We start from the raw sequence: 27,500 nt of genomic DNA, 5'->3' as shown, positions 1-27,500 counted from the left end.
AAAGCCGGTCTCGTTTAACGACTGCCTGCCTCGCTTAGCAACTGCGACGGTTGCACATCCCTACTTGGGCCAGAAAAACAGGGGCAAAAATTCACTGAAGCGGTGTCCTGCTTAGCAACAGAAACGTCCGGCTCAGTTGTGGTCATAAGTCAAGGACTTGCAGAGAGTCCTTTGGCCAACGCCACCCCCACCCACCCCATTCTTTGTCCCCCACCCCACCCCACCCCAGCCCTTGTCTACAATTCTTCCATTGTGAGAATTGACATACGAGATGGGGGTTGCAACACGGGAGGTGGGGCAAGGTTAGGAGTGTTTGTGTGTGTGTGTGTGTGTGTGTGTGTGTATGACAGGAAGCCACAGGTTCTGCAAGAGGCCGTAACAACAAACTCATTTCTCGCCGGCCCGCAGCCCTGTCCGGTTTTTCCAGCCTCGTGGCCGTCGTAAATACCTCCGTGGCTGCTTTCATTCCCCACCTGGTGTTCTGCAAAAGGGCAGAATCCTTGTTTGTCCGACAGGCCAGCTGAACCATGGTTTAGTCAGGCCTCCAAACCCGACTAACCTGCCTCGGGGCCACAGGCCGAATCTCACGCTAACCTGGCTTAACCGAGTTTGCACAACAAGGTAGTCAAAGACGGCTCGGCTGGTTAGGGGGCATTGAGGAAGTGGCGCCTTTGAAAGAAATTATTAATTTGTTTTTTTTCACTCTTACAACCATTGCAGCAGCATCCCCGTGACCAAAATTTGGACGCTTGGCCACTGACTTGCATTTATGACGGTGGCAGTGGGTCTTGTGAAGCCCTTCTGCGGCCTTCCGACAAGCAAAGTCCATAGGGGAATCCAGATTTACTTAACAACCAGATTATTTACTTATCCACAACTGCAGCCCATGAAGTCAATAAAGTGGGGCAAAATTCCCTTAAGCAACGTTTCACTTAGCGACCGAAATCTTGGGCTCAATCGTGGCCATACGTTGAGGGCCACCTACTCTACCTTTTACACAGGAACGTACAGTGTCCGTTTCATTAACAACCAACAAAAGCTAATCCGCAAAACCCACAATCGAAATTTCATTTTTTCCATTACAAGCATGAAATCCAGAGGCCAGTTGCCCAGTGGAAACAAAAATTAGATGCGTCTTTTTCTTTGAACAAAGCAATCCGTTTAACCACCTCGGGGATGTGGTGCGAAGGCCGGACACACAACCGTGTAACCCCGAGCTCCCCCGGGGCGGAAGAGATTGGGCGCCCACATACCACGGGGTGCGTACAAACATAATATACGGGTTAAACTAGGTTGCATCTTGGGCCTGTCGCTTGCTTGTCGTTGGGGTAGAAAATAAGTTATTTCTCCCCTGTGATACGCACAAAAAAACCCCCACCTGTTGCGTTGTCTAATTTCTACACAACCAGCAAGAGAGAAGCTACGCGGACACCTACAACTTGTCGTTGTGCCCACCACCACAATTAACCCCAGTTTCTGCCCGGCCTCTCCCAGTTGCAAATCTGGTTTGCAGCTGCAAGCCGGGGATGAAACGCCAAGGAGGGTGGGGGGTGGGGGTGTAAAAACAGAGGGTCCCCCCCACCCCAATAGGAAGCAGATCCCTTCCCCCCCACACACACCACCAGATGGGAACCAGTGCAAAATCCCAGGATTTGGCTCCCCAAACTCAGCGGTGCCTCCTCGGGGAAGGCCTGACACCTCACCCCCCCACCCCCACTTTGCTCTGAAAAGTTGCCCGCGGGACCCCCAGCAGAGGGAAGATATAGGGATGAGAAAGAGTGGGGGCTGCCCTTTAAAAGGGGTCACAGAGGCAGGAAGGGCCAGAACCAAGTAAAGCGGGGTGGGGTGGGCGGGTGGAGGGAATGGGGAGGTGGGAGAGAAATAAGGGGAGATGGGGGGGAATGGAGAGAAGTAGATGGGGAGGAAACAGGGGGGGAGATAGGGGAGGGGGAGGGGAGAGAAATAAGGGGAGATGGGGGGAATGGAGAGAGGCAGAAGGGAGATGGGGGAGTTGGGGGCAGATAGGGAGGAGAAAGGGGGAGGGGGAGAGGGAGAGGGGGAAGATAGGGGAGGGGGTGAGAAATAGAGGGGAGGGGGAGACAGGAGGAGGGGAGGGGGGCGATGGGGAGAGGGGAGGGGGAGACAGGAGGAGGGGAGGGGGCAGATGGGGAGAGGGGAGGGGGAGACAGGAGGAGGGGAGGGGGCAGATGGGGAGAGGGGAGGGGGAGACAGGAGGAGGGGAGGGGGCAGATGGGGAGAGGGGAGGGGGAGACAGGAGGAGGGGAGGGGGCAGATGGGGAGAGGGGAGGGGGAGACAGGAGGAGGGGAGGGGGCAGATGGGGAGAGGGGAGGGGGAGACAGGAGGAGGGGAGGGGGCAGATGGGGAGAGGGGAGGGGGAGACAGGAGGAGGGGAGGGGGCAGATGGGGAGAGGGGAGGGGGGAGACGAGGGGTCGTTTCCCCTTTCCTCCGCCCACCCTGCCTCCCACCTACCCCGGGGAAACCAACGCGACCCCCCCCCGCTTCTTTCCGCAGCTCCAGACCCCGCGGACCCTCCCCAACCTCCGGAGGGAGGGGGCCGGGCAGGCGAGGGGCGCGCGGGGCAGGCGGAGAGGGCACCACCAGGTGCTCCCGGGCCCGAGCGCTCCGCCTGCCGCCGCCTGGCACGGCCGGCCCGGCGCCGCGCGTCTCCCCACCTGAAGCGGGGCGAGTCCTTCAGCCCCTCCTCCAAGCGCAGCGGGACCCCCATGCTGGCCGGGCGGGGGTCTCCCGGGGGGCGCGGGCGGCGGCGGCGGCGGCGGGGCCAGAGGCGAGGCGGGAGGGGCGGCGGAGGCAGCGGCAGCCGCGGGTCCCGCTCCGCCCCGGGGTGGAGTTCCGACGTGCGGCGCATCCTGCCGGGCGAGCCGCGGAGAAGCCAGCGGGGCCGAGCTGCCAGCGCGGGGCGCCCCCTGCCGGGCGAAAGAGGCAACCCCGCGCCCGGGAGAGCCCCAGCTGGGAAGGGTCGTTTGCCCCCTCCGGTCCCTTGCACGCGCACACACACACACACCCCTCACAAACACGCAAGCATACAAATATACACACAAACACACACACACACAAACGCGCACACGAACGCGTAAGCACGCGCGCGCGCGCGCACAAGCACACGGGCACACAAGCGTACAAATATACACACGCGCACACGCGAGCACAAGCACACCACAAACACACAAGCATAGAAATTTACACACGCGCACACAAACACACAAGCAAATATACACACAAACACACCCAAAGGCAAGCACGCAAACCCACCAGCACACGCGCACACAAACACCCCCCCCCCCCACAAACACACAAACACACACACAAGCACACACCCTCCGGGGCTGGACGGGACTCGCTCTACCCGGCGCGGCGCTCCGGCTCCGACTGCGGACCGTTCTCACGTGCCACTCCCGTGTTAGAGGAGGGGAAGAGCTTTCCTCCCCCCCACCGCGCTCTCTTTCCGCAGTGGGCTTTTCCCACTGGCCGGCAGGTAGGAGCGGCTCGCGTGGGCCGAGGGGGGGGGCGGGCAGGACGGACGCGTGTTTCTTTTGAATGGCTCCGCCACGTCTTGGAAGCGCCGTGGGAAAACCCCGTCGGGAGGAATGGAAGTTTGGGGGCTGTCGACTCGGGGCTCGAACCCGCCACATTCCCCTCGAAGAAACTCAGGCTTCAGATGCCGGCTTTGGGAGCCGGAAGGTGGCTATTTGCAAGCTGCTGGCTGCCGGGATTTCTCTGGGATTTCCTCGTGGTCTCCTTTCCAAGCGCCAATCTTGAGCTTTTTTTTTCTTTTTTTTTTCTTCCAAGGCCGGCTAGATCAAAGGTGCAAAATGGCCTTTGAGGATGAGGCCAGGAGATGCTGATTCACACTACGCATTGCAAGGGTCTCTTCAAACGTGGCCCTTTGACGACTTGTGGACGTGGGCCTGGCTGAGGAATTCTGGGAGTTGAAGTCCACAAGTCATCAAAGGGCCACGTTTGAAGAGATCCCCGCACTATTGCGATGTATTTCTTCTCAAGCCAATTACCGGCCTCGTTCTGACAGCCCCAAATAATTTTTTTTCCAGAGAGGCAGACCCCTCGGCTATTTTCAGGAAATGACACCCCCCCACACACCCCTTTATAATCTTTAAAATAAAAATTAAGGGATATGTTAAGATTTCTGGATCGCAGCCCCCTTCCAAGGGGGCTTTAACCAACAGGACTGGGGTCTTGCAGAGCAATCAAGTCAGAAGACCCCAACCCTCTTAAAGTGACCGAGCTTGAGAAATGGGCCTGTGTCCTAGAAAGGGGAGCCCACTCCCACTTCGCATCTCCAGAATGTGGGGACCAGAAGTGGGGGCTAGAAGCCGGCGGGGTGACTTTGAGCCAATCGCCAGGAGACAGGGAGTTCTAGTCCCGCCTTAAGATATGAAAGCCAGCTGGATGACTTTGGGCCAATCACCAGGAGACGGTGAGTTCTAGTCCCGTCTTAGGCATGAAAGGCAGCTGGGTGACTTTGGGCCAATCACCAGGAGACGGTGAGTTCTAGTCCCGCCTTAGGCATGAAAGGCAGCTGGGTGACTTTGGGCCAATCACCAGGAGACGGTGAGTTCTAGTCCCGCCTTAGGCATGAAAGGCAGCTGGGTGACTTTGGGCCAATCACCAGGAGACGGTGTGTTCTAGTCCCGCCTTAAGCATGGAAACCGGCTGGGTGACTTTGAGCCAATCACCAGGAGACGGTGAGTTCTAGTCCCGCCTTAGGCATGAAAGTCAGATGGGTGACTCTGGGCCAATCACCAGGAGATGGTGAGCTATAGTCCCGCCTTAAGCATGAAAACCGGCTGGGTGACTTTGAGCCAATCACCAGGAGACGGTGAGTTCTAGTCCCGCCTTAGGTATGAAAGCCAGCTGGGTGACTTTGAGCCAATCACCAGGAGATGGTGAGTTCTAGTCCCGCCTTAGGTATGAAAGCTGGCTGGGTGACTTTGAGCCAATCACCAGGAGACGGTGAGTTCTAGTCCCGCCTTAGGTATGAAAGTCAGATGGGTGACTCTGGGCCAATCACCAGGAGACGGTGAGTTCTAGTCCCGCCTTAGGTATGAAAGTCAGATGGGTGACTCTGGGCCAATCACCGGGAGATGGTGAGTTCTAGTCCTGCCTTAGTTACGAAAACCGGCTGGGTGACTGGTTGTTGGGAAAACAGGAGGAAGGAACATTAAGTACGTTCCCCACCTTGAGTTACCTATAAAGCAATAAAGGCAGGATAAGAATCTAATAAATGAATAAAATAAATTCCTGACTCTATGGGCTGCGAGTCGACGGAACAGCCTGCCACATGAAACGGTGAGCTCTCCTCTGCCTCTCCTAGTCCTAGGATTCTTCGCTTCTTTATCCAGAAGAAGCAGATTAGGGGAGAAAGAGTAGTAGCAAACTATTCGTGCCTGGAACTTGAAAGATTAGCAAAATTATCTGGCTCAGAGGTGGAGAAACCTTGGAGTAGCGTGTGAGTCCCATCCTCCTTGGCTGTGCATGCTCCCCCAACGGCTGCCGTGCCAGAACTGGAACCCAGCCCCACCTGTCTTACCCATTTGAGCCATGGGAGGGTGCTGTTGTACCAGAAAAAGATGGGACATAGGACTGATACAATTGAGCCTAGGATTTAGGACGCTAAGTGAGACCTTTGTTAAGTGAGTTGTGTCCCATTTTGCGGCTTTTCTTGGCACGTGAATCCACTGCAGTTGTTAAACGAGTTGCACGGTCTTTAAGAGAATCCGGCTTCCCCGTTGACTTTTGACTGGTCAGACGGTCGTAAAAAGGGGAATCACACGAACACACACACACACACCCCGGGATGCCGCGACCGTCATAAATAGGAACCAGGTGACAAGCCTCTGAATGTAAATCACGTGACCACGGGGCTGCTGCAAACGGTCGTTAAGTGTGGAAAAAAATGGTCGTCGGTCACTTTTTCGGTGCCGTTGTAGCTTTGAACGGTTGCCGGACGAACGGTTGTAAGTTTGAGGACTACTTGTAACGATGGAATAACAGAGCTGGAAGGGACCTTGGAGGTCATCTAGCCCACCCCCCTGCTCAGGCAGGAGCCCCTCTACCATTTCAGACAAATGGCCGTCCAGTCTCTTCTTGAAAACCTCCAGTGGTTAATGTCAGGAAGTTTCCCCTCAATTCCATGTTGCTTCTCTCTTTGGTCAGTTTCCAACCATTGTTTCCCATCCTTCCCTTTGGTGCTTTGGAGAATAACGTGGCCCCCTCCTCTTCTTTGTGGCAGCCCCCCAAATACCAGAACGCTGCTATCGTGTCTCCCCTATTTCTTCTTTTCTCTAGACTAGCCAAACCCAAGTCCCGCAGCCGTTCTTCGTATGTTTTAGTCTCCAGGCCTTGGATCCTCTTCGTTGCCCTTCTCTGCACGTCTTCCAAACTCTCAACGTCTTTTTTGTGATGTGGTGACCAAAACTGGCTCCAGTATTCCAGGTGTGGCCTTACTAGGGCTTTATGAAGCGCTACTAATACTTTGTGTGATCTTGATTCTCTGCCTCTTTTTATGCAACCCAGGATTGTGTTGGCTGTTTTGGCTGGCTCAGGGTCAAGCGATCGTCCACTGGGACTCCGAGGTCCCTCTCACCGTTGCTGTTAGTATTTATCGAATTTATTGGCTGCCCATCTTACTACAGGGTAACCCTGGGCGGCTATGATTAAGGCAGGACAAGAAGCAACGGATGGAAACTAATCCAGGAGAGGAGCAACCTAGAACTAAGGAGAAACTTCCTGACAGTTAGAACAATTCCAGAAGCTGTGAATGCTCCAACACTGGAAGTTTTTAAGGACAGCCATTTGTCTGAAATGGTATAGGGTTTCCTGCCTGAGCAGGGGGTTGGACTAGATGACCTCTGAGGTCCCTTCCAACTGTCTTTCTTTCTTTCTTTCTTTCTTTCTTTCTTTCTTTCTTTCTTTCTTTCTTTCTTTCTTTTCTTTCTTTCTTTCTTTCTCTCTCTTCCTTTCTTCCTTCCTTCCTTCCTTCCTCCTTTCCTTCCTTCCCTCTCTTCCTTCTCCAACACTGGAAGTTTTTAAGAAGAGACTGGACAGCCATTTGTCTGAAATGGTAGAGGGTTTCCTGCCTGAGCAGGGGGTTGGACTAGATGACCTCCAAGGTCCCTTCCAACTTTATCATCATAATCATCACCATCACCATAATCATCATTATCATTATTATTATTCATTGCACAGTCAGCCAGATGTTCAGACTGGATTTGGCATTATCATTATTATATTTTTATTCATAAAACATGAAACTCTATTATTATTATTATTATTATTATTATTATTATTATTATTATTATTATTATTTACATATACACATGTGCCTAAATGTTGATCACGGGACCTTGCGGATGCTGCAACAGTTGTAAACGTGAGGTTGGTTGTAAGTCAGGTTTTTTCACCACTGTTGTAGCTTCACTCACTAAATGAGTAGTTGTAAGTCACAGACTACCAGTATCTCTACTCAACCCACCAGAATGGGGAGGCAGGGGGGAGTTAGGGGTCCCCTCTCTTAAGGGCGTCCCAGAAGGGGGCCTTCTCCGTGGTGGCTCCCTACCAGTAGAACGCCACCCCTGCAAGAGATAAGATTGGCTCCCACCTAGGCAATCTTTCGCAAGGCCCCGAAGACACGGGCCTGGGGACCCCAGAGGGACATGGAGCCCACAAAAGGGCCAGCTCGATTGTTGTCACCCAGAGGAGGGTGTGTCCCTATGTGAGACACTCGCTGTGAGTGTGTTGGGCGGCCACATCATAAATTTCCTTAACGAATAATAAATACTGAGTCACAATTACCGTTGTCTTTACATCCAACAACAAAGCCAATGGCTGTCAATTAGCACGCCGAGAACTTTTTCACTGACGTGATTATGTAGTAACTCAAGAGAGATGTCCATCATCCCCAACCTGTGCATCTGGGTTTTGTTGTTTTTTTTCCTTAGCCTAGGTGTAAATTCCCCCCCCCCCGGTTTTGGTGAGATCTCATTCTTTCAGCCGCTTCGCTCACTCGATCCAAACGATTTTTGAATGTTCGTTCCCGCTGCATAGGCTTTCTCAAGCTTAGTAGCTTTAAGATGCGTGGACTTCAACTCCCAGAATTCCCCAGCCAGCACATCGGATTTCCATTTAACTGTCGGGGCACCCAGCCCACGTTCAACTTGATATTAACTGAGCTTGAAGACAATCTTTGTGGGGTTGAACTGTGGGGTCCTTGATGCTCTCTGAGTTGGGTGGTTTCCTTGCAGACGTTTCATGACCCAACTAGGGAACGTCATCAGAGATAGAAGGGAGGAGAGGAAGGAAGGAAGGACTGTGGGGTCCTTGGTGCTCTCTGAGCTGGGTGGTTTCCTTGCAGATGTTTCGTGACCCAACTAGGGAACACCATCAGTGCTGGAAGGGAGTAGGGTCTCTGGAGAGGAGGAGGAGGAAAAAGGATTGTGGGGTCCTTGGTGCTCTCTGAGCTTGGAGGTTTCCTTGCAGACGTTTCATGACCCAACTAGGGAACCTCATCAGTGCTAGAAGACAGTGGGGGGAGGAGGAGGAAGAGGAAGAAGAGGAGGAGGAGGAGGAGGGAGGGAGGAAGAGGAGAAGAAGAAGTGGAGGAGGAGGAGGACGACTGTGGGGTCCTTGGGGGTCTCTGAGCTGGGTGGTTTCCTTGAAGACGTCTCGTGACCCAACTAGGGAACATTATCTGTGCTAGGAGGGAGTGGGGTTTGTGGAGAGGAGGAGGAGGAGGATGACGACTGTGGGATTCTTGGTGCTGAGAACCCACAATTTAGCTTGTCATGGGTTAATTTTTCACTTTGCTGACCTGACGGTATGTTATGTCTACTGCATTCCCAGCCTCTACTAAGAAAGTTACCCAATGAAGAAAAGAAAAAAAAAAGAGTTCCAGGCAATTATGGACATTTTGTTCTTGACGTATCCAAGTTGGCTTCTGGGTTGACGGAACAATTACAATACAATCCTCTCTAGAGCAGGGCGACTTTTTTTTTTTGTCCAAAACAAGTTTCATTTATTACATACAAAAAAAAAGGTCATTTCCAAGTAATACAATTTTTTTAAAAAATACACAAAACGCGCACGCAAGCACCCGAAGGGATCTGTGCTTTAAATAAGGCTGGGTTTCAATCCAAAGATCCCTCCTTTCCTATTCAAATTTGCATTCATCCCTTCCTCCAACCTCCCCCCCCCCACAAAAAAAGTTAAAATCTATCCAAGCAAGCAAATGTAAGTCAAGGTAATCTTTCCCCCCACACACCCCCGCCCCAAAATATGATTTTGCAATAAAAGCCGGGGACATTTTACTGGGAGGAATTAAAAGGACAGGGGTCAAACTGATTGGTATTTTTCAGGGATAGACTTGAATCAAGTGGTCCTCGCTTAACCCGAGGCTTCCCCAGTGAATGTACATATTTACACAACCCAAAGAACTTTTGAAGGCTCCAAGCAGGCCGCCAAGAATTAGTTATAGGGGTTATCGGCTGGGCTGCCCCACGGAGAAGGGGGAGACCCCCTTTGCCTTGGTGAAGTGGGAGGGGTCAAAGTTCACTCCCCCCCCCATGCCTAGTCTTGCAAACATCTGCCAGACAGCAGATTCCAAATGCCAATTCCTCGGGGTGGGGGGGGGGTTTGGGGTGGTGGTGGAGGAAAACCCCCACTGGTAGTTGGGGGCTTTCTTTAGGATTAACCCAACCCTAGGTAAGGGCACCCAGAGGGCGGTGTGTGTGTGTGTGTGTGTGTGTCTTCTCCAGTCGGGCCAGTTTATTAAAGGGGAAGAGGTGGGTTCTACCCGGAAAAAATGAAAATCTTACTAGAGCTTCCTCGATCTCCTTACCTCCAGATCCACCTGACTCCGAACCCTATAATCCCCCGCCGGGAGGGTCAAAGGATTACTGGAGTCTGCCCCTCTCTGACCTTTCCTAGGGGGCAGGCCCAGGAGAAAGGCACACAGGGATGACAACAAGGCCCATTTCCCCCCCCCCCCCCGTTTCGGGGCCGACGCCCCGTTCAAATATTAAAATATCTCTCATTAAAATAAGGATTGCTATTTTTTTTTTAAAAAAATAAAATAAAATAAAAACACAACCGTTTCAACTCAATTGCGGAGGAGGAATAATAAAACAAAAAAAAAACCTCCGAGGGCGTTTTAAAAAGTCCGTGATGCCCAGGTTGGGCGGCAAAATCCGGGCTGTTCCAGGCTCTTGGCAGCTGGCCGGGCATCTAGACGTATTCTCGGCTACTGGGGGGTACGGAGATGGGCTTCCCTGCGGGATACTGGCGGTTCTTGTACCCGGGGTCTGCTCCCGGACACGAGCAGGCGAGCATGCCGCCCCCCAGCAGCGACAAGGCGGACCCTGCCCATCCGAGGAAGATGGAAGGGCCAATTTCGTACCTGGGGGCGCAGAAAGAGACTCATTGTGAGATGGTAGAAAAGGCGTGGGTGGGTGTTTGGTGAGGTTCCCCCCCCCACCCTTAGACCCCCCTCCCCACTTCCCTGCCTCTGCAGCAGGGGGTGGGGGAGAAAGGATTTGCTGGGTGTGTGAATTCTAGATGTAAAAGATTCTTCTGCCCGGTGCAGTTACCGGATGCTCTCCGGACACCACCTTGTTCTGACGTTTCCCCCCCCTCCCCAGTTTTTTCTTCCCGCCTCGGAAGCAGCAACGGGGCAGCGGGGAAAATGCCAGAGGAGGGGGGGGTGCAGAGGTGGTCCTCAAAAGGGACGCGCTCCAAAGGGGCGAGGCCAGGGGGAAAGGGCCAGGGGAAGAAGTCAACCTCGCTTTGCGTCGGGAAGTTTTTGCCAGCGAGATGCACCACATTTGGGGGTGCCGAAGACAGACCCCTTTGCTCTGGAATGGGGGAGTGCGGGGTGTGTGTGTCTGGCCGCCCCCTTTCCTCTGGACAACGTACCTTCTATTCAAGGGGGACAGGGGGTTGTAAAAATCTTGGACAATCTTGTTTGCACTCCAGGAACAGGCGACCATGGAAGCCAAACCTAAGTGGGGAAAACAAGGAGGGCATAAAAAAAAAACAACCTGGTATTTTGGTTGGATGGTTTTCTTCCCAGAGGAGATGCAAGGCTAGGAAGCGCGGCAGATCCGTTTTATATTTTGGGTGGTTTGCCATTGGGGGACCCGCAGGGCCAGCTTTGGGGCTCGCAACATATTCCGTCGCTAAGCGAGACCGTCTTTAACCGAGCGTTGTCCCCTTTTACGACCTCGCTGGCCGCTGTTGTTCGGTGAATCCTTGCAGTTGTTGAAGAGATTAAACTCGGTTGTGAAGCAAATTCGGCTTGCCCCCTTGACTTTTGCTCGTCAGAAGGTCGCAAAAAGGGATTTTTTTATTTTTTATTTTAATTCCATTTATATCCCACCCTTCTCCGAAGACTCAGGGCGGCTTACAAGCTTAGCAGTAGCCTTCATTCTATGTATATGCCTGCTTATTAGGGCTTTCACACACACACCCCAAGCGGCATTATTACAAAGTCAGCTTATTGCCCCCAACAATCTGGGTCCTCATTTTACCTACCTGGGAAGGATGGAAGGCTGAGTCAACCTTGAGCCTGGTGGGACTCGAACCTGCACTAATGGCAGGCAGCTGCTGTTACTTAAGGAGGCATTAGCCCACTGCTCCACCCAGGCTCTTGGTCAAGGATCACCTGACCCCCCCCTCCTCCAGGACACTGTGACCATCGTAAGTACGAGTCAGTTGCAAAGCATCTGAATTTTGATCACGGGAAGGCTGCGACGGTCTTAGGTATGTGTGGGAAATGGTCCTAAGTCCCTTTTTTCAGTGTGGATTGTAACTTTTGAGCTGTCACTAAATGAATTGTCGTAGGTCAAGAATTACCTACAGGTAGATTTGACCCGCTAAACCACGTCAGAATGATTCCTTGTTACGCTTATCTGGCTGGGCAAATCCAGCATTTTGAGGTCGGGAACACTTCAGCGCAAACTCAGAAAATGGGTTAATGGAGGGAGAGGGTACATCCGGCCGTGTGAATGCAGCCGGTAGGCAATAAACCATGGTTAGCAATTTGCTCTATTCTATTCTGCATTCTATTCTGTTCTGTTCTCTATTCTGTTCTCTATTTTCTATTCTATTTTCTATTTTATTATTCTGTTCTATTCTATTCTATTCTCTATTCTATTCTATTTCTATTCTATTTCATTTCTGTTCTATTCTGTTCCCTATTTTCTATTCTATTCTATATTTTATTATTCTGTTCTATTCTATTCTATATTCTGTTCTATTCTATTCCTTATTTCTATTCTATTCTATTCTACTATTCTGTTCTGTTCCCTATTTTCTATTCTATATTCTATATTCTATTCTATTCTATTTCTATTCTATTCTTATTCTATTCTATTAATATTTCTATTCTATTCTATTCTGTTCTGTTCTGTTCTCTATTCTATTCTATTCCTTATTTCTATTCTATTCTATTCTATTCTATTCTATTCTATTCTATTCTATTCTATTTATTCTATTCTATTCTATTTCTATTCTACTATTCTGTTCTGTTCTCTATTTACTATTCTATTCTATATTCTATATTCTATATTCTATATTCTATATTCTATTCTATTCTATTTCTATTCTATTCTATTCTTATTCTATTCTATTCTATTCTATTCTATTCTATTTATTCTTCTATTCTATTGCTATTCTACTATTCTGTTCTGTTCTCTATTTACTATTCTATTCTATATTCTATATTCTATATTCTATATTCTATATTCTATTCTATTCTATTTCTATTCTATTCTTATTCTATTCTATTAATATTTCTATTCTATTCTAATTATTCTATTGTATCTATTCTCTTTCTATTCTTCTATTCTATTCTGTTCTGTTCTGTTCTCTATTCTGTTCTGTTCTCTATTCTGTTCTGTTTTCTATTCTATTCTATTCTTTCCATTTCCATTCTATATTTTCTATTCTATTCTATTCTATTCTATTCCTATTCCTATTCCTATTCCTATTCCTATTCCATTTCCTATTCTATTCTATTCTATTCTATTCTATTCTATTCTATTCTATTCTATTCTATTCTATTCTATTCTATTCTATTCTATTCTATTCTATGCCATTTTTATTTTTTATCCTATCCTATCCCTAATTCCATTCCATTCCAAATGGTCGGGAAGGAGGGCGGGATGGAACTGACCGGTCACCAGCAAGACGATGCCGCCGGTCATGGCGATGCGGGCCTTGGTGGTCTTGTTGCCCTCCCCGCAGCGGGTGCACTTCATGCCCATGGTGGCGATGCCGATGCCGATCACGCCCAGGACGATGGAGATGACCATCAACGCCCGGGTGGCTTGTAGGGAAGCTGCACGGAGGAGAAGCGGAAGGTCAGAGGGGAAACGGATTCGGGGAGGGGTGTAGAAATGTAATAAGTCACGATAAGATCAGCTGAGGTGATAGGGAGGACGATGAACCAGCGGAACAGCTGGCCACCAGAAATCGTGGGCGCTCCATCCCTGGAGGTTTTTAAGAAGAGACCGGACAGCCACCTGTCAGAAATGGCACGGGGTCTCCTGCTTGAGCGTGGGGGGGGTTGGACTAGATGACCTCCAAGGTCCCTTCCACCTCTATTCTGATTAATTTAAAGGGTTGAGGACAATGCAGCTGGGAGGGTTGATGGCCAGAAAAGGGGGCGCTGGCACTGCTTTCTGGATTACCCAAGCACCCCCTTTTTTGTAAGCTGGTCTGTCCTGACAGCCATGTCCCCCACCCCAGGACTTCCCACGCTGATGGAGAATGGTATACTATAGGGTTTCCTGCCTGAGCAGGGGGTTGGATTAGATGACCTCCAAGGTCCCTTCCAACTCTATGATGATGATGAAATGGTATAGGGTTTCCTGCCTGAGCAGGGAATTGGACTAGATGACCTCCAAGGTCCCTTCCAACTCTATTATTATTATTATTATTATTATTATTATTATTATTATTATTATTATTATTATTATTATTATTATTATTATTATATGGTATAGGGTTTCCTGCCTGAGCAGGGGGTTGGACTAGATGACCTTCAAGGTCCCTTCCAACTCTATGATGATGGTGATGATGAAATGGTATAGGGTTTCCTGCCTGAGCAGGGAATTGGACTAGATGACCTCCAAGGTCCCTTGCAACACATTATTATTATTATTATTATTATTATTATTATTATTATTATTATTATTATTATTATTATTATTATTATTCCAATATTCACCCCTGCACCCCAATACACACCCCAGCCCCCAAGACCCCTCCTTGCATCCAATACCTACCCCAGTACTCCAGGATCCACCCCAGCGCCCCCATACCCATCCCTGGCGCTCCAGGACCCACCCCGATATCTACCAGCACCCCAATAACGGCTGCCAGTCCCCCCCCCTTCTGCACTAAACTCTTCTCCCGAAAGAAGCAGGATCACGATGCCTGCCAGCTGCCCGTCGGAGATCATGCCACCCCGTCGGGGCACAGATCGGAGGGCAGAGGTTTGGTGGGACCACCACCACCACCCCGTCCCCCAGCACAGCAAAGTCGAGGAAGGCAGCGTTTGCTTAGGGGGGGGGGACACTTTGCAAGCTTTCTGGGCAAACAGAAGGCTTCCGGGCACGCAGGCTGGGGTGTGAAAATGGGCCCGGAAATGCGCCATTTTAGGGAAGGAAGCCGTGTGTGTGTTTGTGTGTGTGTGTGTGTGTGTGTGTGTGCCCAGGAGCAACAGCCACGGGGGGGGGGGGGCATTGTCCACGCTGAGAGTTGGCGAATAAATCCAAATAAATAAATGGAAAAGGGTTTTCCCCCTCTTTTGACGGAAGGAAGGAAGGAAGGAAGGGAGGGAGGGAGGGAGGGAGGGAGGGAGGAAGAAAGAAAGCAAGGAAAAGAGATGGAGGAATGGAGGAGATGGGAATGGGAGGGCGGGCGCTAGGAAGGGAGGAAGGAAGAAGGGAAAGAAGGAGGGAGGGAGGAAGGAAAGAAGGGAGGAAGAATAGAAGGGAGGGAGGGAGGGAGGAAAGGGAGAAGGAGAGAAGGAGGAAGAATGGAAAGGAGGAAGGAAAGAAGAAGGGAGAAGGGAAGGAGGGAAGGAGAAAAAAGAGGAGAGAGAGAGAGAGAAAGAAACGAAGGAAAGAAAAGGAAAGGAAAGAAGATAGAATAGGAGAGAGAGAAAGGAAAGAGAAAAAGGAAAAGAAATGTAAAGAAAGAAGGAAAAAGAAAGAGAAAAAAGAGGAAAGAGAGAAAGAAATGAAGGAAAGGGAAAAAAAGAGGAAGAGAGAGAGAGAGAGAAATGAAGGAAAGAAAGGAAAGAGGAAAGAAATAGAAAGAAAGAAAGAAATGAAGAAAAAGGGAGGAATGGGAGTTGGAAGGCAAGACCAGGACGTAAGGGCCCCCCCCTGGGGACATCCCTGAGCCCCAACCTGGGAGGGGGGCTCCATTTGGGAGACCCCCCCTGCCCTTTCGGAGGGGACGGAGGCGGCCACGTGAGGGCCAGGCGGGTGGAGGGCACCCTGGGGGCCGAGTGAAGCAGCCTGCGGTGACGACAGCCCGGGCGGGCGGGCCAGCCTCACTGGTGCTCCGGGGTGGGTGGGTGGGGGTGGGGTTGTGAGTCATGGCAGCCCAGCCCACCCTGAGGGCACCTGGCCGGCTCTGCAAATTCTCTTTTTCCATTTCCCCCCCCCTTCCAGTCTCCACTTATCGATTAGGCTTTTCTATCCTCCTTTGCGAGCTCCGGCTAATTCGCCTCCCTCCAGAAAAAACAACCCTGGCAGGTAGGAGAGCTGATAAATTACAGCAAGAAGGTTGGGCGGCTGCGGTAATCCCAGCCAAGGAGGGGGCGTTTGTTTTACCTCCCCTCCCCTCCCGGAGCTCAATGCGGCCGACCCAGGGCTGCCTCCTCCCTTCCCCCCCCTCCCCCGATCCAACAACAATCCTGCAAGGTAGACTGGGCTGGGCGAGGAATAGGCGCAAAGTCCCCTGGAGAGGCCTGGTGCCTGAGTGGGGATTCTTGAACCCAAGTCCAGCCCCAGAACCACTATACCAGCTATCTTTTTTCCTTTTTCTTTCGTTCCTTCATTTCTTTCTCTTTCTTTTCTCTTTCTTTTCCTACTTTTTCTTTCTTCTTTCCTTCATTTCTTTCTCTCTCTTCTTTTCTTTCTTTCTTTTCCTACTTTTTCTTTCTTCTTTCCTTCATTTCTCTCTCTCTCTCTCTCCTTTTTTCTTTCTTCCTTTTTCCTTCTTTCTTTACATTTCTTTTCCTCTTTTCCTCTTTCTCTCTTTTTTTCCTTCCTTCCTCTTTTCCTTCCTTTTTCTCCTTCGTCTTTCCTTCTTTCTTCCTCCATCTTTTCCCTTCCTTCCACCTTTCCTTATATTTCACTTTCTTTTCCTTCTTTTTCACTTCCTTTTCTTTCTTTCTCTTTTTCCCTTCCCTCCCTCCCTGATGCTTGTTCGTGGACTTCTTTGATCCTTTCCTAGTTCTTCTGGCAATATTTAATTTAATTTAATTTAATAATTTAATTTGTATTTACAGGATCAGTTTAGGGCATTTTTAGATGCTTTGAGGGGCCAACACCAAGAGGGTCCTAAGGCGAGCGGAAAAAATAGGGAGGGTCTTGCCAGGGTCTTGCCAAACTGTTTTTATTGCCATATTCACTCATCTTGACCTCACAAATAGCTCTTGACATACGACCACAACTGAGCTTAGACATTTCAACAGCAAGACAGCTGTGAAGTGAGTTTCGCCCCATTTTACCACCTCGCTTGCCACCGCCGTTAAGTGAGTCACTGCCGCTGTTCAGCGAGTCACACGGTCGTTAAGTGAACCCAGCTTCCCCCGTCGACTTGGCTTGTCAGACGGTCGCAAGACCTCCTCCGCCCCCGGGATGCTGCGACCGTCATAAATATGAGTTGGTTGTGCTGAGCGTCTGGATTTTAATTTTATTTATTTATTTTAATTTTATTAAATTTATATACCGCGCTTTCCCGAAGGACTTTGATTGCGTAAGTGTGAAAAATGGCCCTAAGTCGCTTTCCCCCCCCCCTCCGGTTTCATTGCGACTTCAGTCGCTAAATATAGGGTTTCCTGCCTGAGCAGGGGGTTGGACTAGATGACCTCCAAGGTCCCTTCCAACTTCTTCTTCTTCTTCTTCTTCTTCTTCTTCTTCTTCTTCTTATTATTATTATTATTATTATTATTATTATTATTATTTGTGGTTTACTATTTTAATTGCAATAAAATCTAAAAACCTAAAGTAATTAAAAGAATACCAAACGGAGAGGTACAAGGGGACCAAAGTAGTACACTAGTACTCATGTCAGAATAGTTTACCATTTACTTTTACTTTGCTTTTTACTTTTATTAAATTTGTATACCGCCCTTCTCCTGAAGGACTCAGGGCGGTGAACAGGGCATATATAAATAACAAATACAAAAATTAAAAAGGAATTAAACCAGTGCCCAGTTAAAAAATACAATAACAATAAAAAAACCATTAAAAACCCTAACGTTCCCCGTCAGGCCAGGCCAGCTTGTTCAAATAAGTGGGTCTTTAACCCGCGCCGGAAGGAGCGGAGGTCCGATGCCATCCGGAGCTCCACCGGCAGTTGATTCCACAAAGCCGGGGCGCCCACAGAGAAGGCCCTCCCCCTGGGGGCCACCAGTTGGCATTCCCTGACCGGAGGCACCCTGAGGAGGCCCCCTCTGTGGGAACGCACAGGGCGGAGGGGAGTTGACGCCGGCAGCAGGTGGTCCCTGAGGTAACCCAGACCCATGCCATGTAAGGACTTGAAGATCATAACCAAAACCTTGAACCTCACCCGAAAGACAACTGGTAACCAATGCAGCTCGCGGAGCAAAGGTGTAACATGGGAGTACCGGGAAACTCCCAAGACAACTCTCGCGGCCGCATTCTGTACCAGTTGGAGCCTCCGGGTGGTCTTCAAGGGAAGCCCCATGTAAAGAGCATTGCAGTATTTAGAATATTTTAAATGACATGGAGGAGGCAAAGTACCTTTGCATGTGCAGGAAATAATAAACTATCACCAATTAAGTTACACCAGAAAGTAGGAAAAACAGCCCGGTACAGAAAAGCAAACGGAAGGGCTGAGTCAGCGGCTTTGAGTTGGGCGGCTCTGGAAATTGAAAAAGTAAAGTAAATTGAGGCAACGTCAAAAGTAAACTGCAAAAGGTAAACTCTAAAGTAAAAAAATTAGAGTGAAAAAGTTCAGGCAGGCCTCGCCTTGCAACAGCTCATTCAGTTTACGACGGCCGCATGTAGCCCGACCCCCTTTTTTTGCGACCTTCTGGCACGCCAAAGTCCAGGGGGAGGCCGGATTCACTTAACGGCCGTGTGACTCACTTAACAGCGGCGGCCAGAAAGGTTGTAAAAACGGGGCCCGACTCGCTTAGCAAACGGCGCGCTTAGCAGTGGAAATTTGGGGGCTGATTTTTGCGGTCGTAAGGCGAGGACCGCCTGAAAAGTATAAAGCAAAAGTAAAATAATAATAATAAGAAGAAGAATTTTATTTGTATACCGCCCTTCTCCCGAAGGACTCAGGGCGGTGAACAGGGCAATACATGTTAAAAGACAAGAATACAAAAATTAAAAGAGATTAAACAAGATGCCCCAAAACTATAACAATAAGTTAAAATACATAAAATGAAAATAAAACAAAAGAAATGGTTGCTTGGGGAAAAATTGCACGGGTAAAAAGCCTTCCTTTTGTCCGCCTCTTTCCGTATTTGACTCCGCAAAGCCAAAATAAATAAGTTAATTCCAAAGCAAAGAAAGACTTGTACTCTTTCTTAAGGACAATCTGATCCTTCCCTTGACAAAGTAAATTAAATTCCTTTGCACAGACGCGGCCTTCAGGAGGTGTAAAACTTTTTTTTTTAAAGAAAACATTTGCTTGAGCAGGGGGTCAGACTAGAAGACCTCCAAGGTTCCCTTCCAACTCTTGTTATTCTGTAATTCTTCTTTCCAACCACGGCCACAAACCCTTCCGCTTTGTTCTGCCTCCCATCCTCCTCGGCACCATTTTGCATCCCTTCCGGAAGAACCGGGATTAATCTTGAGTTTCTCCACACGCCACAATCTTGGTTTGGTCGCCCACTTAGCCGCAAATAGGCCACGATGGATGGGTTGACCCATCCTTGTTTCCTAAAAAAACTGGGGAGCCTCCCCAGCGCGCTGCAGTGAGTCACCAGCCTGGCATCCCTCAGTCTAATGGAGATCTCACTCACTCACACACACACACACACACACACACAAACACACAGAGACAAATGCCAAAATGGCGAAGGTGTCATTTCGTTTCACCTTTGTTCTCTCCTGCAACGGATCCAGGTGGCAAAGTCTAGGCAGCCGTTGGTACACAAGACAACTATAAAGCCGCACCTTGTCTTAACAACCTCATGGAAGGCAGGAAGGAGCCATGAAAAATCCAGTGTGTGTGTGTGTGTTGCCTCCTCCCCACTTCCCAGGAAGCTTTTTTAAATTTCTCTGTCCAATGCACAAGAATCTATCCGTGGGAACAGATAAAGGACAGAAAACGTCCAGGATTCGAACGCACGGCCGCAAATGCGGCAGGTGTGAGGTGCAAGAAAGGGGCGGGGGGGGGGACACAAAGCAGGCCCCACCCAGCCACACTCAAACCTTGAGGGGAAGCCCCTCCGTGGGTTGTGGCCTAATTGCAGGTCAGAGAAGAAAACGGGAACCCAACATCCTCAAATTAATTCATCAACGGTTCAAGTTGAAATTAAACAGGAGCACCTGGATTTTATTTTATTTTTAATCCCTGGATTTAATCCCTTCCTCGTGATCTCAGCCATAGTAACGAGGGGGGGGGGCAGTTCCCAGCTTGTAGCACAAAGCCTGCCCCCCCAATGAGAGTTGAAGCCCCTCCCGCCGATAGGTTTTAGGATATTGTAAACTATAGACTCCAGAAGATGGTAGAGGACAGGAAGGCCTGGAGGAACGTTGTCCATAGGGTCGTGATGGGTTGGACACGACTTTGCAGCTGACAACAACAAAACTATAAGGAGGGACGCGGTGGCTCAGTGGGTTAGGACGCTGAGCTTGTCGATCAGAAGGTCGGCAGTTTGGCGGGTCAAATCCCGAGCGCTGCGTAACAGAGTGAGCGCCTGTTACTCGTCCCAGCTTCTGCCCACCTAGCAGTTCGAAAGCACGTAAAAAATGCAAGTAGAAAAACAGGGACCGCTCCGGTGGGAAGGGAACAGCGCTCCGTGCGCCTTTGGCGTCTAGTCATGCCGGCCACATGACCACGGAGACGTCCTCGGACAAGCGCTGGCTCTTCGGCTTTGAGACGGAGATGAGCACCGGCCCCTAGAGTCGGAAACGACTAGCACGCATGTGCGGGGGAGCCTTTACCTTTACCTTTAAACTATAATGATAAAGGGTTTGTGTGTCATAAACATAGCTACGTATCTAAGACTAAAGTCTTACCTTATTTTTTGGGGGGGAGGGGTATAAGGACATCTGTTGATCATCTCTCTCCTGCTTGGGGAGGGGCTGGACTGGAGGACCCCTGGGCTCCCTTCCAACTCTATTCTTGTGTTCTGTTGTTCTTTCTGTGGTCCCGTGCTTTCATCCCACCAAGCGCAAAGAAACTCCAGCATGGTATAGGATCTCCTGCCATGGGGGTGGGTAGGTTGGACTAGAAGACCTCCAAGGGTCTCTTCCAACTCATCTATCTATCTATCTATCTATCTATCTATCTATCTATCTATCTATCATTCATCATCTCTCTCTTTCATATCCATTCACCGTATCAATCCATCCTACCTGTCTATCTGCCTGCCTGCCTATCTCTGTCTACCTATCCATCCATCCATCCTTTTTCCACCCTGGAAAATTTTATGTACAATATCTATATATGTATCTACCTATCATCTATGTCTGTCTGTCATCTATCCATCCATCCATCTTCCATATATATATATCATCTCTCTCTCTCTCTCCATCCATCTTCCACCCATTTGGTGGGTGCAGTGGAGCCTTGGTGGAGCAGTGGGCTAATGCCTCCTTAAGTAACACCAGCTGCCTGCAATTAGTGCAGGTTCGAGTCCCACCAGGCTCAAAGTTGACTCAGCCTTCCATCCTTCCCAGGTAGGTAAAATGAGGACCCAGATTGTTGGGGGCAATTAAGCTGACTTTGTAATAATGCCGCTTGGGTGTGTGTGTGAAAGCCCTAATAAGCAGGCATATACATAGAATGAAGGCTACTGCTAAGCTTGTAAGCCGCCCTGAGTCTTCGGAGAAGGGCGGGATATAAATGGAATTCAAATAAAATAAATAAAATTTATGTATCTATATATGTATTTACCTATCATCTATCTATGTGTATGTCTCTCTGTGTGTGTCTATCCATCCATCCATCCATCTTCCACCTATTTTATGTATATATGTTGTTGTTTTTATATATTATCCCGGTGTTCAACTGTTTTTCTCAACATATATGTATCTACCTATCAACTATCATCTATCAATCATTTGTCTATCATCTATCAACATCATCTCTTATCTTCCTATCATCTACCCATCTATCTATCTATCCATCCAATCCACCTATTATCCATCTATTTATCTACCCTCTTTGTTTTTTAATCTGTTCCCTATCACCTGTCTATTTTTAAAAGCACCTGTATTTTAAAATCCTGTATGTAGCAATTCCTGGCAATAATCCAGCAGAAAACCTGGCCTTGTGGGGAAGGGGGGAGGAAAAGGACCCCCCCCCAGTCGCAGGCTTTCACCCCTAGCCCAACCCAGCCCCCCCCCCCGCCCCAGCTAGTGCTTTTAAAACGAACTTTGCTAGTTTCATCCTTCCAAAGATGGCTCGACTTCCGGCTCGGTCCCACCCTTCCCTTGCCCCACGGGCCCTGGTGGCAAGGTGACATCACCCCTCCCCTGAGGCAGGTGTGCCAGTAATTGCATTTGGGCACAAGGTCATCACACACACACTCAGAGCCAAGCAACGGTTATCTGAACAAAGACAAGCAAGCGTGTCGTTTGTGTCGTTTCGATGAAACCGTTGGAGGAGCAGAAAATAAAAGGACAGCCTTGGTGCCTGGTGTGTGCTTGTGTTTGTGTGTTTGTGTGTGTGTAAAGGTCGAAGGAGGAAGTGTGTAGAACTAGGATTCCTGGATTTAAGGAGGGGTCCTCACTGCCTTTTCCGTGGACCCCCAATTCCTCCACTTTCTTCTTACATGCACTTCAAATGTTTGTTTAGTCCACATTTTCAGCTCCAAAAACCCTGATTTTTTCTTTTCTTTTCACCACCCTTTTGCAAAAAAAAAAAAACAACACAACGCAAAACACCATTTTTCTAACACACCCCTTTTCTGAAAAGGACGCCCGCTTTTGTGAGCTTGGGGAAGAGTCCCTGCCAGTGTAAACCAACATGTTACATCTCTGCGCCTAGTTCCCAAGCTCCCTCCTGGCCCACGAGTCCAGATTTCCAGCTGTGGACCACATCTGTGAAGTGGGCCCAGGATCTCCCCCCCCCCGTGCCCCCTCCCCAAACCCAGCGCTTCCCCAGTTCCCCACCCCTGCCCTGTCCCTGCCCCTAATCTGGCTGGCTGACCCCAAAGTTGCCTTTATCCCAGAAAGTAAACTTGGTTTGTTTTCTCAAGTAATGAAAGCGATAAGCTATCAAACGCACACTTCGGTTTTATAAACAGAGATGAGAAATTTCAGGATGGAGAAAAATCACTAGGTGCATTTAACCCAACGGGCGATGGGCATCCTGGCACCCAAGTGTGCCCAGGAACTACGTCCGTTTCTCCCCCACCTTACCACCCGAATTTTCACTTCCTCTCCTGCTCACCAGGAAGCCCCGGAGACTAAATTTTACACACCTTGTGAGTTCATCCCCTTCCCGACATGCATATCCAAACATTGCTCCATTCTGGAAACCGTCCAAACCCAAATTTCCTCATTCTGGGCCAGACATTGTCTCGCCAAGCAAACCAGAAAACTTGCTGAGGTCTCCCACTTTGCAAAACATCTTAAGAGGTTCTGCAAAATCGAAGCCCCGTTTCCAAGCAAGGGGGGGGGAGGTAGAAACGCCCCTAGGTGACGGCGGGAAAAGGGCCGTCAGTCAATTCGGCCCTTTTGAGTTTCCTGTCTTAATGTACTGTTAATTTACTTTTACTTCATTTACTGTTTTTACTTCCTTTTATCTTACATTATTTCATCTGGCTGTTTTTATTGGATGCGATTGTTTTCGATTCACTTTTTCGACTTTGGATTGGATTTGACTATTTTGATGGGATTTGATGGTTTTTAATTCAATTTTCTATTTTTATTAGATTTGACTATTTTGATTGGATTTGATTATTTTTAACTCATTCTTCCAGTTTTATTGGATTTGACTATTTTGGTTGGATTCGATTATTTTTAACTCCCTCTTCTGTTTTTTATTGGATTTGACTATTTTGACGGGATTTGATGGTTTTAAATTCACTTTTCTATTTTTATTAGATTGGACTATTTTGATTGGATTTGACTATTTTGATTGGATTTGATTATTTTTAACTCACTCTTTTAGTTTTATTGGATTTGACTATTTTGACGGGATTTGACTGTTTTTAATTCAATTTTCTATTTTTACTTTTTGACTATTTTGATTGGATTTTACTGTTTTTATTTGATTGGATTTGACTATTTTGGTTGGATTCGATTATTTTTAACTCCCTCTTCTGTTTTTTATTGGATTTGACTATTTTGATGGGATTTGATGGTTTTTAATTCAATTTTCTATTTTTATTAGATTTGACTATTTTGATGGGATTTGACTATTTTGATTGGATTTGATTATTTTTAACTCACTCTTTTAGTTTTATTGGATTTGACTATTTTGACGGGATTTGACTGTTTTTAATTCAATTTTCTATTTTTATTAATTTGACTATTTTGATTGGATTTTATTATTTTTATTTCATTTCATTAGTTTCATTTCATTTTATGGTTTGTCATAGAGTCAGCCAGGTGTTCAGACTAGATTTGGTATTTTTCTGTACCTATCAAGTCCTTCCAAGGACCTGGGAGAGGCAAGTGTGGATGTTTGATGGCTTTACAGATTTTATCTCACTTTATTCTTTTTATTTCTATTTTGTTTTTAATCTCATTTTATTGTTTTTACTTCTATTTTACTTTTATTTCACTTTATTCTTTTTTACCTCTATTTTGTTTTTCATTTTTTAAATTTGTTTTGTTTTTATTTCATTTTATTCTTTTTACTTCTATTTTACTTCTATTTTGCTTTATTCTTTTCACTTCCGTTTCACTTTTATTTCATTTTATTATATTTATTTCTATTTCCATTTTATTATTTTATTTTAACAGGCCAACAAAGCTACAGCACAAGCTGAGCAGGGGCAAAAAAATAAATAAAAATAATCTGATTTTGGAGTTGGCACCCAATTCCGTCCCACTGCATTCCATTCTCAGGTTAAAAACAACAAAAGTGCAAATAAAATCTTAAAATTCTTTGGCAAAGAAACACCCACATAAGAGGGGGAGCTGGACCGAGGAGAGAACTGTGCCGGGCAGACGGGATCCTCCCAATAGCACTTTACATGATGCCATATTCAGAAAAACCAAGCTTGTGAGGGAGTCTCCGTGCAGTGCCATTTGGGACCGGGAGTTGCTGAGGATGATGGTCTATTTTTCATTCAGGAGAAAAACCACCCAATCTTCCAATTTTGGGAGAAACGCTTCGAGCTCCTGTTGATATTTCCCAGACTTTGCGGAGTTATTTTACCAACTTTAATATCGCTCCCCAGCCTCTCCACAGCTATACATTTAAGAAGTACATCAATAAACAAAATCCAGCCCATTCAGAATCCCAGCAGCCGCGTTCGTTTTACACAGAGTATTCTCAATTTCGGCAACCTTTGGAGATTGCGGTAGCCCCGTGTGAAAACCTGGCCAGTTACTGGAATAAATTGGTTGTTGTTGTTGTTGTTTTAACACTTTGGGGCTACAAAGCAGCGTTTCTCAAAGTTGGCCATTTTAAGACGGGTGGACGTCAACTCCCAGAATTCCCCAGCCAGGCTGGGGAATTCTGGGAGTTGAAGTCCACCCGTGGTACAGTTGCCCAGGTTGAAAAACACTGCTCAAATAGGTCTAATTTGCTGCCTGAACTCAGCTTTAATTTGGCACAAGGGGGGAGGGGGGGGTCACCTGGATTTTTCAGCACCCTCACCTGTGATTTGCCCTCCCCCCACTCACACACACACCCCAGCCAGGTGTGTTACGCCGAGGGTCCCAGGCCTGGGAAAAGGGAGAGTCCAGCCCCACAACCTTTTCTGCAAGAGAACAAGCAAATTCTTCTCTTCCGTCCCCCTCCCTCCCTCCCTCCTTCCTTTCTGCCCCACCTCTTTCAAAGGTCTCTGGGGGGGGCGTGCAACGGATGAAAGCAGCTGCCTTTGAAGGTGTGGCTGGCTGGTCAGGAGGGGGGGGAGGGAGGGGAGAAGGCCCAAGAAACTGACCCAACCAGACCGGGCAGTTTTTGAGAAGAGAAGAAGAAAAAATAACGAGAGAGAGAGAGAGAGAGAGAGAGAGAGAGAGAGAGAGAGAGAGAGAGAGAATTAGAAAGAAAAAGAAAGAAAGAAAAAGAAAGAAAGAAAGAAAGAAAAAGAAAGAAAGAAAAAGAAAGAGAAAAAGAAAGAAAGAAAAAGAAAGAAAGAAAAAGAAAGAAAGAAAGAAAGAGAGAATTAGAGAAAGAAAGAAGGAAAGAAAGAAAGAAAAAGAAAGAAAGAAAGAAAGAAAGAAAAAGAAAGAAAGAAAGAAAGAAAGAAAATTAGAGAGAGAGAGAAAAAAAACCGAAAAAGTGGAGGGTCTTCCGGGAAAAAAAGAAAGAAAGAAAATTAGATAAAAGCAGAATAAACGGGGGAACAGGTGCTTGGAAAAGTTCCAAAGAAGGGGAGATGCTGGGGGCGAGGGCGCGCGGCGGGGGGAGCGACTGTTTGGGGAAGGAGGGGCCGGGTGTGGTTTTTTTTTTGTGTGTTTTGTGTGTGTGTGTGTGTGTGTGTTTTTTTTTTTTGCAAAGCTAATCTGTTTTAAACCAGGAATTAGTTGTTGTTTTTTTAAAAAAACCTTGGAAGTCCCACCGGAGCCCCGCCTAGCTGGAAAGACCTCCAATCTTAGTTTAAGGCATTTCCAAAGCCTCCGGGATTTTAAGCCAGCCGGGAGATAAGGGATCCTGTCGAAATATTGGGGTGGGGGGTGTGGGGGGTGTAGGGAGGTGGGGGTGGGAGACTAGAAACAGGGCGTCCAAGAGGGGAGGGGGCTCGTTTCCCGGGGCGCCGTCTCCTCCCGGTTCACACGACCCTCACAATCGGAGAAGGAGCTATCTTGGCCAAGGGGAAAAGAGGTGGAGACGCGGGTTTGGCTTAAAAGTTGCGTGTATCCTTTCTCGCCCACCCACCCACCCACCCTGGCCAAGAAAAGAAAGTGCCGTCCGCTGGAGGGGACGGGGGCCATTTTGAACGGGCGGCTGGAAAGCAGGAGAGCCAAAGTGCTCCGGGGCGCGCACAGAGCGCCCTCCATTCCCCCGTCCCCCAAAACCCGCAAAAAAGCCCCCCCGCTTCCTCCCCCAGAGCCTCCGCGATCCCTCCCGGACCCGATCCGAAGCCTCCTTCTTCCCCGCGTGTTTCCCCCCACACACCGGTGTAAAAAAACCAAGGGGGGGGGTTTCTTTCTGCCTCTCTCTCTCTCTCTCTCTCTCTCTCTCTCTCTTTCTCTCTTGCCCTGGCCACGCGTGTTTTCCCCCCCACCGGTGTATTTAAAAAAAGGAGAGGGTCCCTTCCGACCGCGCACCCCCCCCCTCGGGTCTCTCTTTCTCTCCCCCGGACACGCGTGTCGGGCAAAGGCGAAGGGAGAGGCGAAGGAGGCGCCCGCGGGCGAGCCTTTTTCCCCCGGCTCCCACGCGTGGGCCGCGGCCGGAAGGAGTCGGCGGGCGAAGGCGCGGCCGCCCCGGGCAGGTAGCCCGACAGGTGTGTGGCTCCCGTTTGCCCGCCCCCCCAACCCCAGCCCACGCGCGGGACCCCCCCCCGCCCCTCCCACTCACCGTCCAGGGCCAGCATGGAGTCGTAGACCTTGCACTGGAGCTGGCCGGTGCTCTGCCAGATGCAGTCCATCCAGAGGCCCATGTAGAAGGACTGGGCGGTGATGATGCTGCCGTCGGCGAAGGAGGAGACCCGCCACTGGGGCAGGACGGTGGCCGTCAGGTGGGCGATCAGGCCGAGCAGGGCCAGCACGAAGCCCAGCAGCTGCAAGCCGGAGTTGGCCATGGCGGGACCTGCTGCTACCGCCTCTACCTGCGCGCCAGGTGAGCGCACCTGGATTTATGCCCTGGGCGGCGGCCGAGGGAGGGAGGGAGGGGCCGGAGGGAGGGAGGGGGAGGGTCCGGAGCCAGGCCGCTTCC

At 48.9% G+C, this 27,500-nt stretch overlaps 2 protein-coding genes across 5 annotated transcripts in view; both read right to left on the bottom strand.

Annotated features, from left to right (window-relative positions):
- The window catches only part of LOC308678226 (arf-GAP with coiled-coil, ANK repeat and PH domain-containing protein 1-like), a 33,787-nt gene extending 30,947 nt beyond the window's left edge, over window positions 1-2,840 (bottom strand). For 3 of the 4 annotated variants that reach the window (XM_081345267.1, XM_081345268.1, XM_081345269.1), the window contains exon 1: window positions 2,696-2,840. In XM_081345267.1, coding sequence (XP_081201393.1) covers window positions 2,696-2,748 — 53 coding nt within the window. In that variant the 5' untranslated portion in view covers window positions 2,749-2,840. The remainder of the gene's footprint in view (window positions 1-2,695) is intronic. The other variant, XM_081345266.1, reaches the window with a different exon arrangement.
- A 6,005-nt stretch (window positions 2,841-8,845) lies between these two features.
- The window catches only part of LOC308679118 (claudin-7-like), an 18,809-nt gene continuing 154 nt past the window's right edge, over window positions 8,846-27,500 (bottom strand). The window contains exons 1-4 of the mRNA XM_081346380.1: window positions 27,144-27,500; window positions 13,228-13,392; window positions 10,968-11,052; window positions 8,846-10,452 (exon numbers count right to left, since the gene is read on the bottom strand). The exon at window positions 27,144-27,500 is cut by the window's right edge and continues 154 nt beyond it. Coding sequence (XP_081202506.1) covers window positions 10,281-10,452; window positions 10,968-11,052; window positions 13,228-13,392; window positions 27,144-27,366 — 645 coding nt within the window. The 5' untranslated portion in view covers window positions 27,367-27,500 and the 3' untranslated portion in view covers window positions 8,846-10,280. The remainder of the gene's footprint in view (window positions 10,453-10,967; window positions 11,053-13,227; window positions 13,393-27,143) is intronic.

This window comes from Vipera berus, assembly GCF_964194415.1.
Source record: "Vipera berus genome assembly, chromosome: Z".
In the NCBI taxonomy this organism is placed as follows: domain Eukaryota; kingdom Metazoa; phylum Chordata; class Lepidosauria; order Squamata; family Viperidae; genus Vipera; species Vipera berus.
Note: the sequence above shows the minus strand (reverse complement) of the source record. Positions and strands in the feature narration are given on the sequence as shown.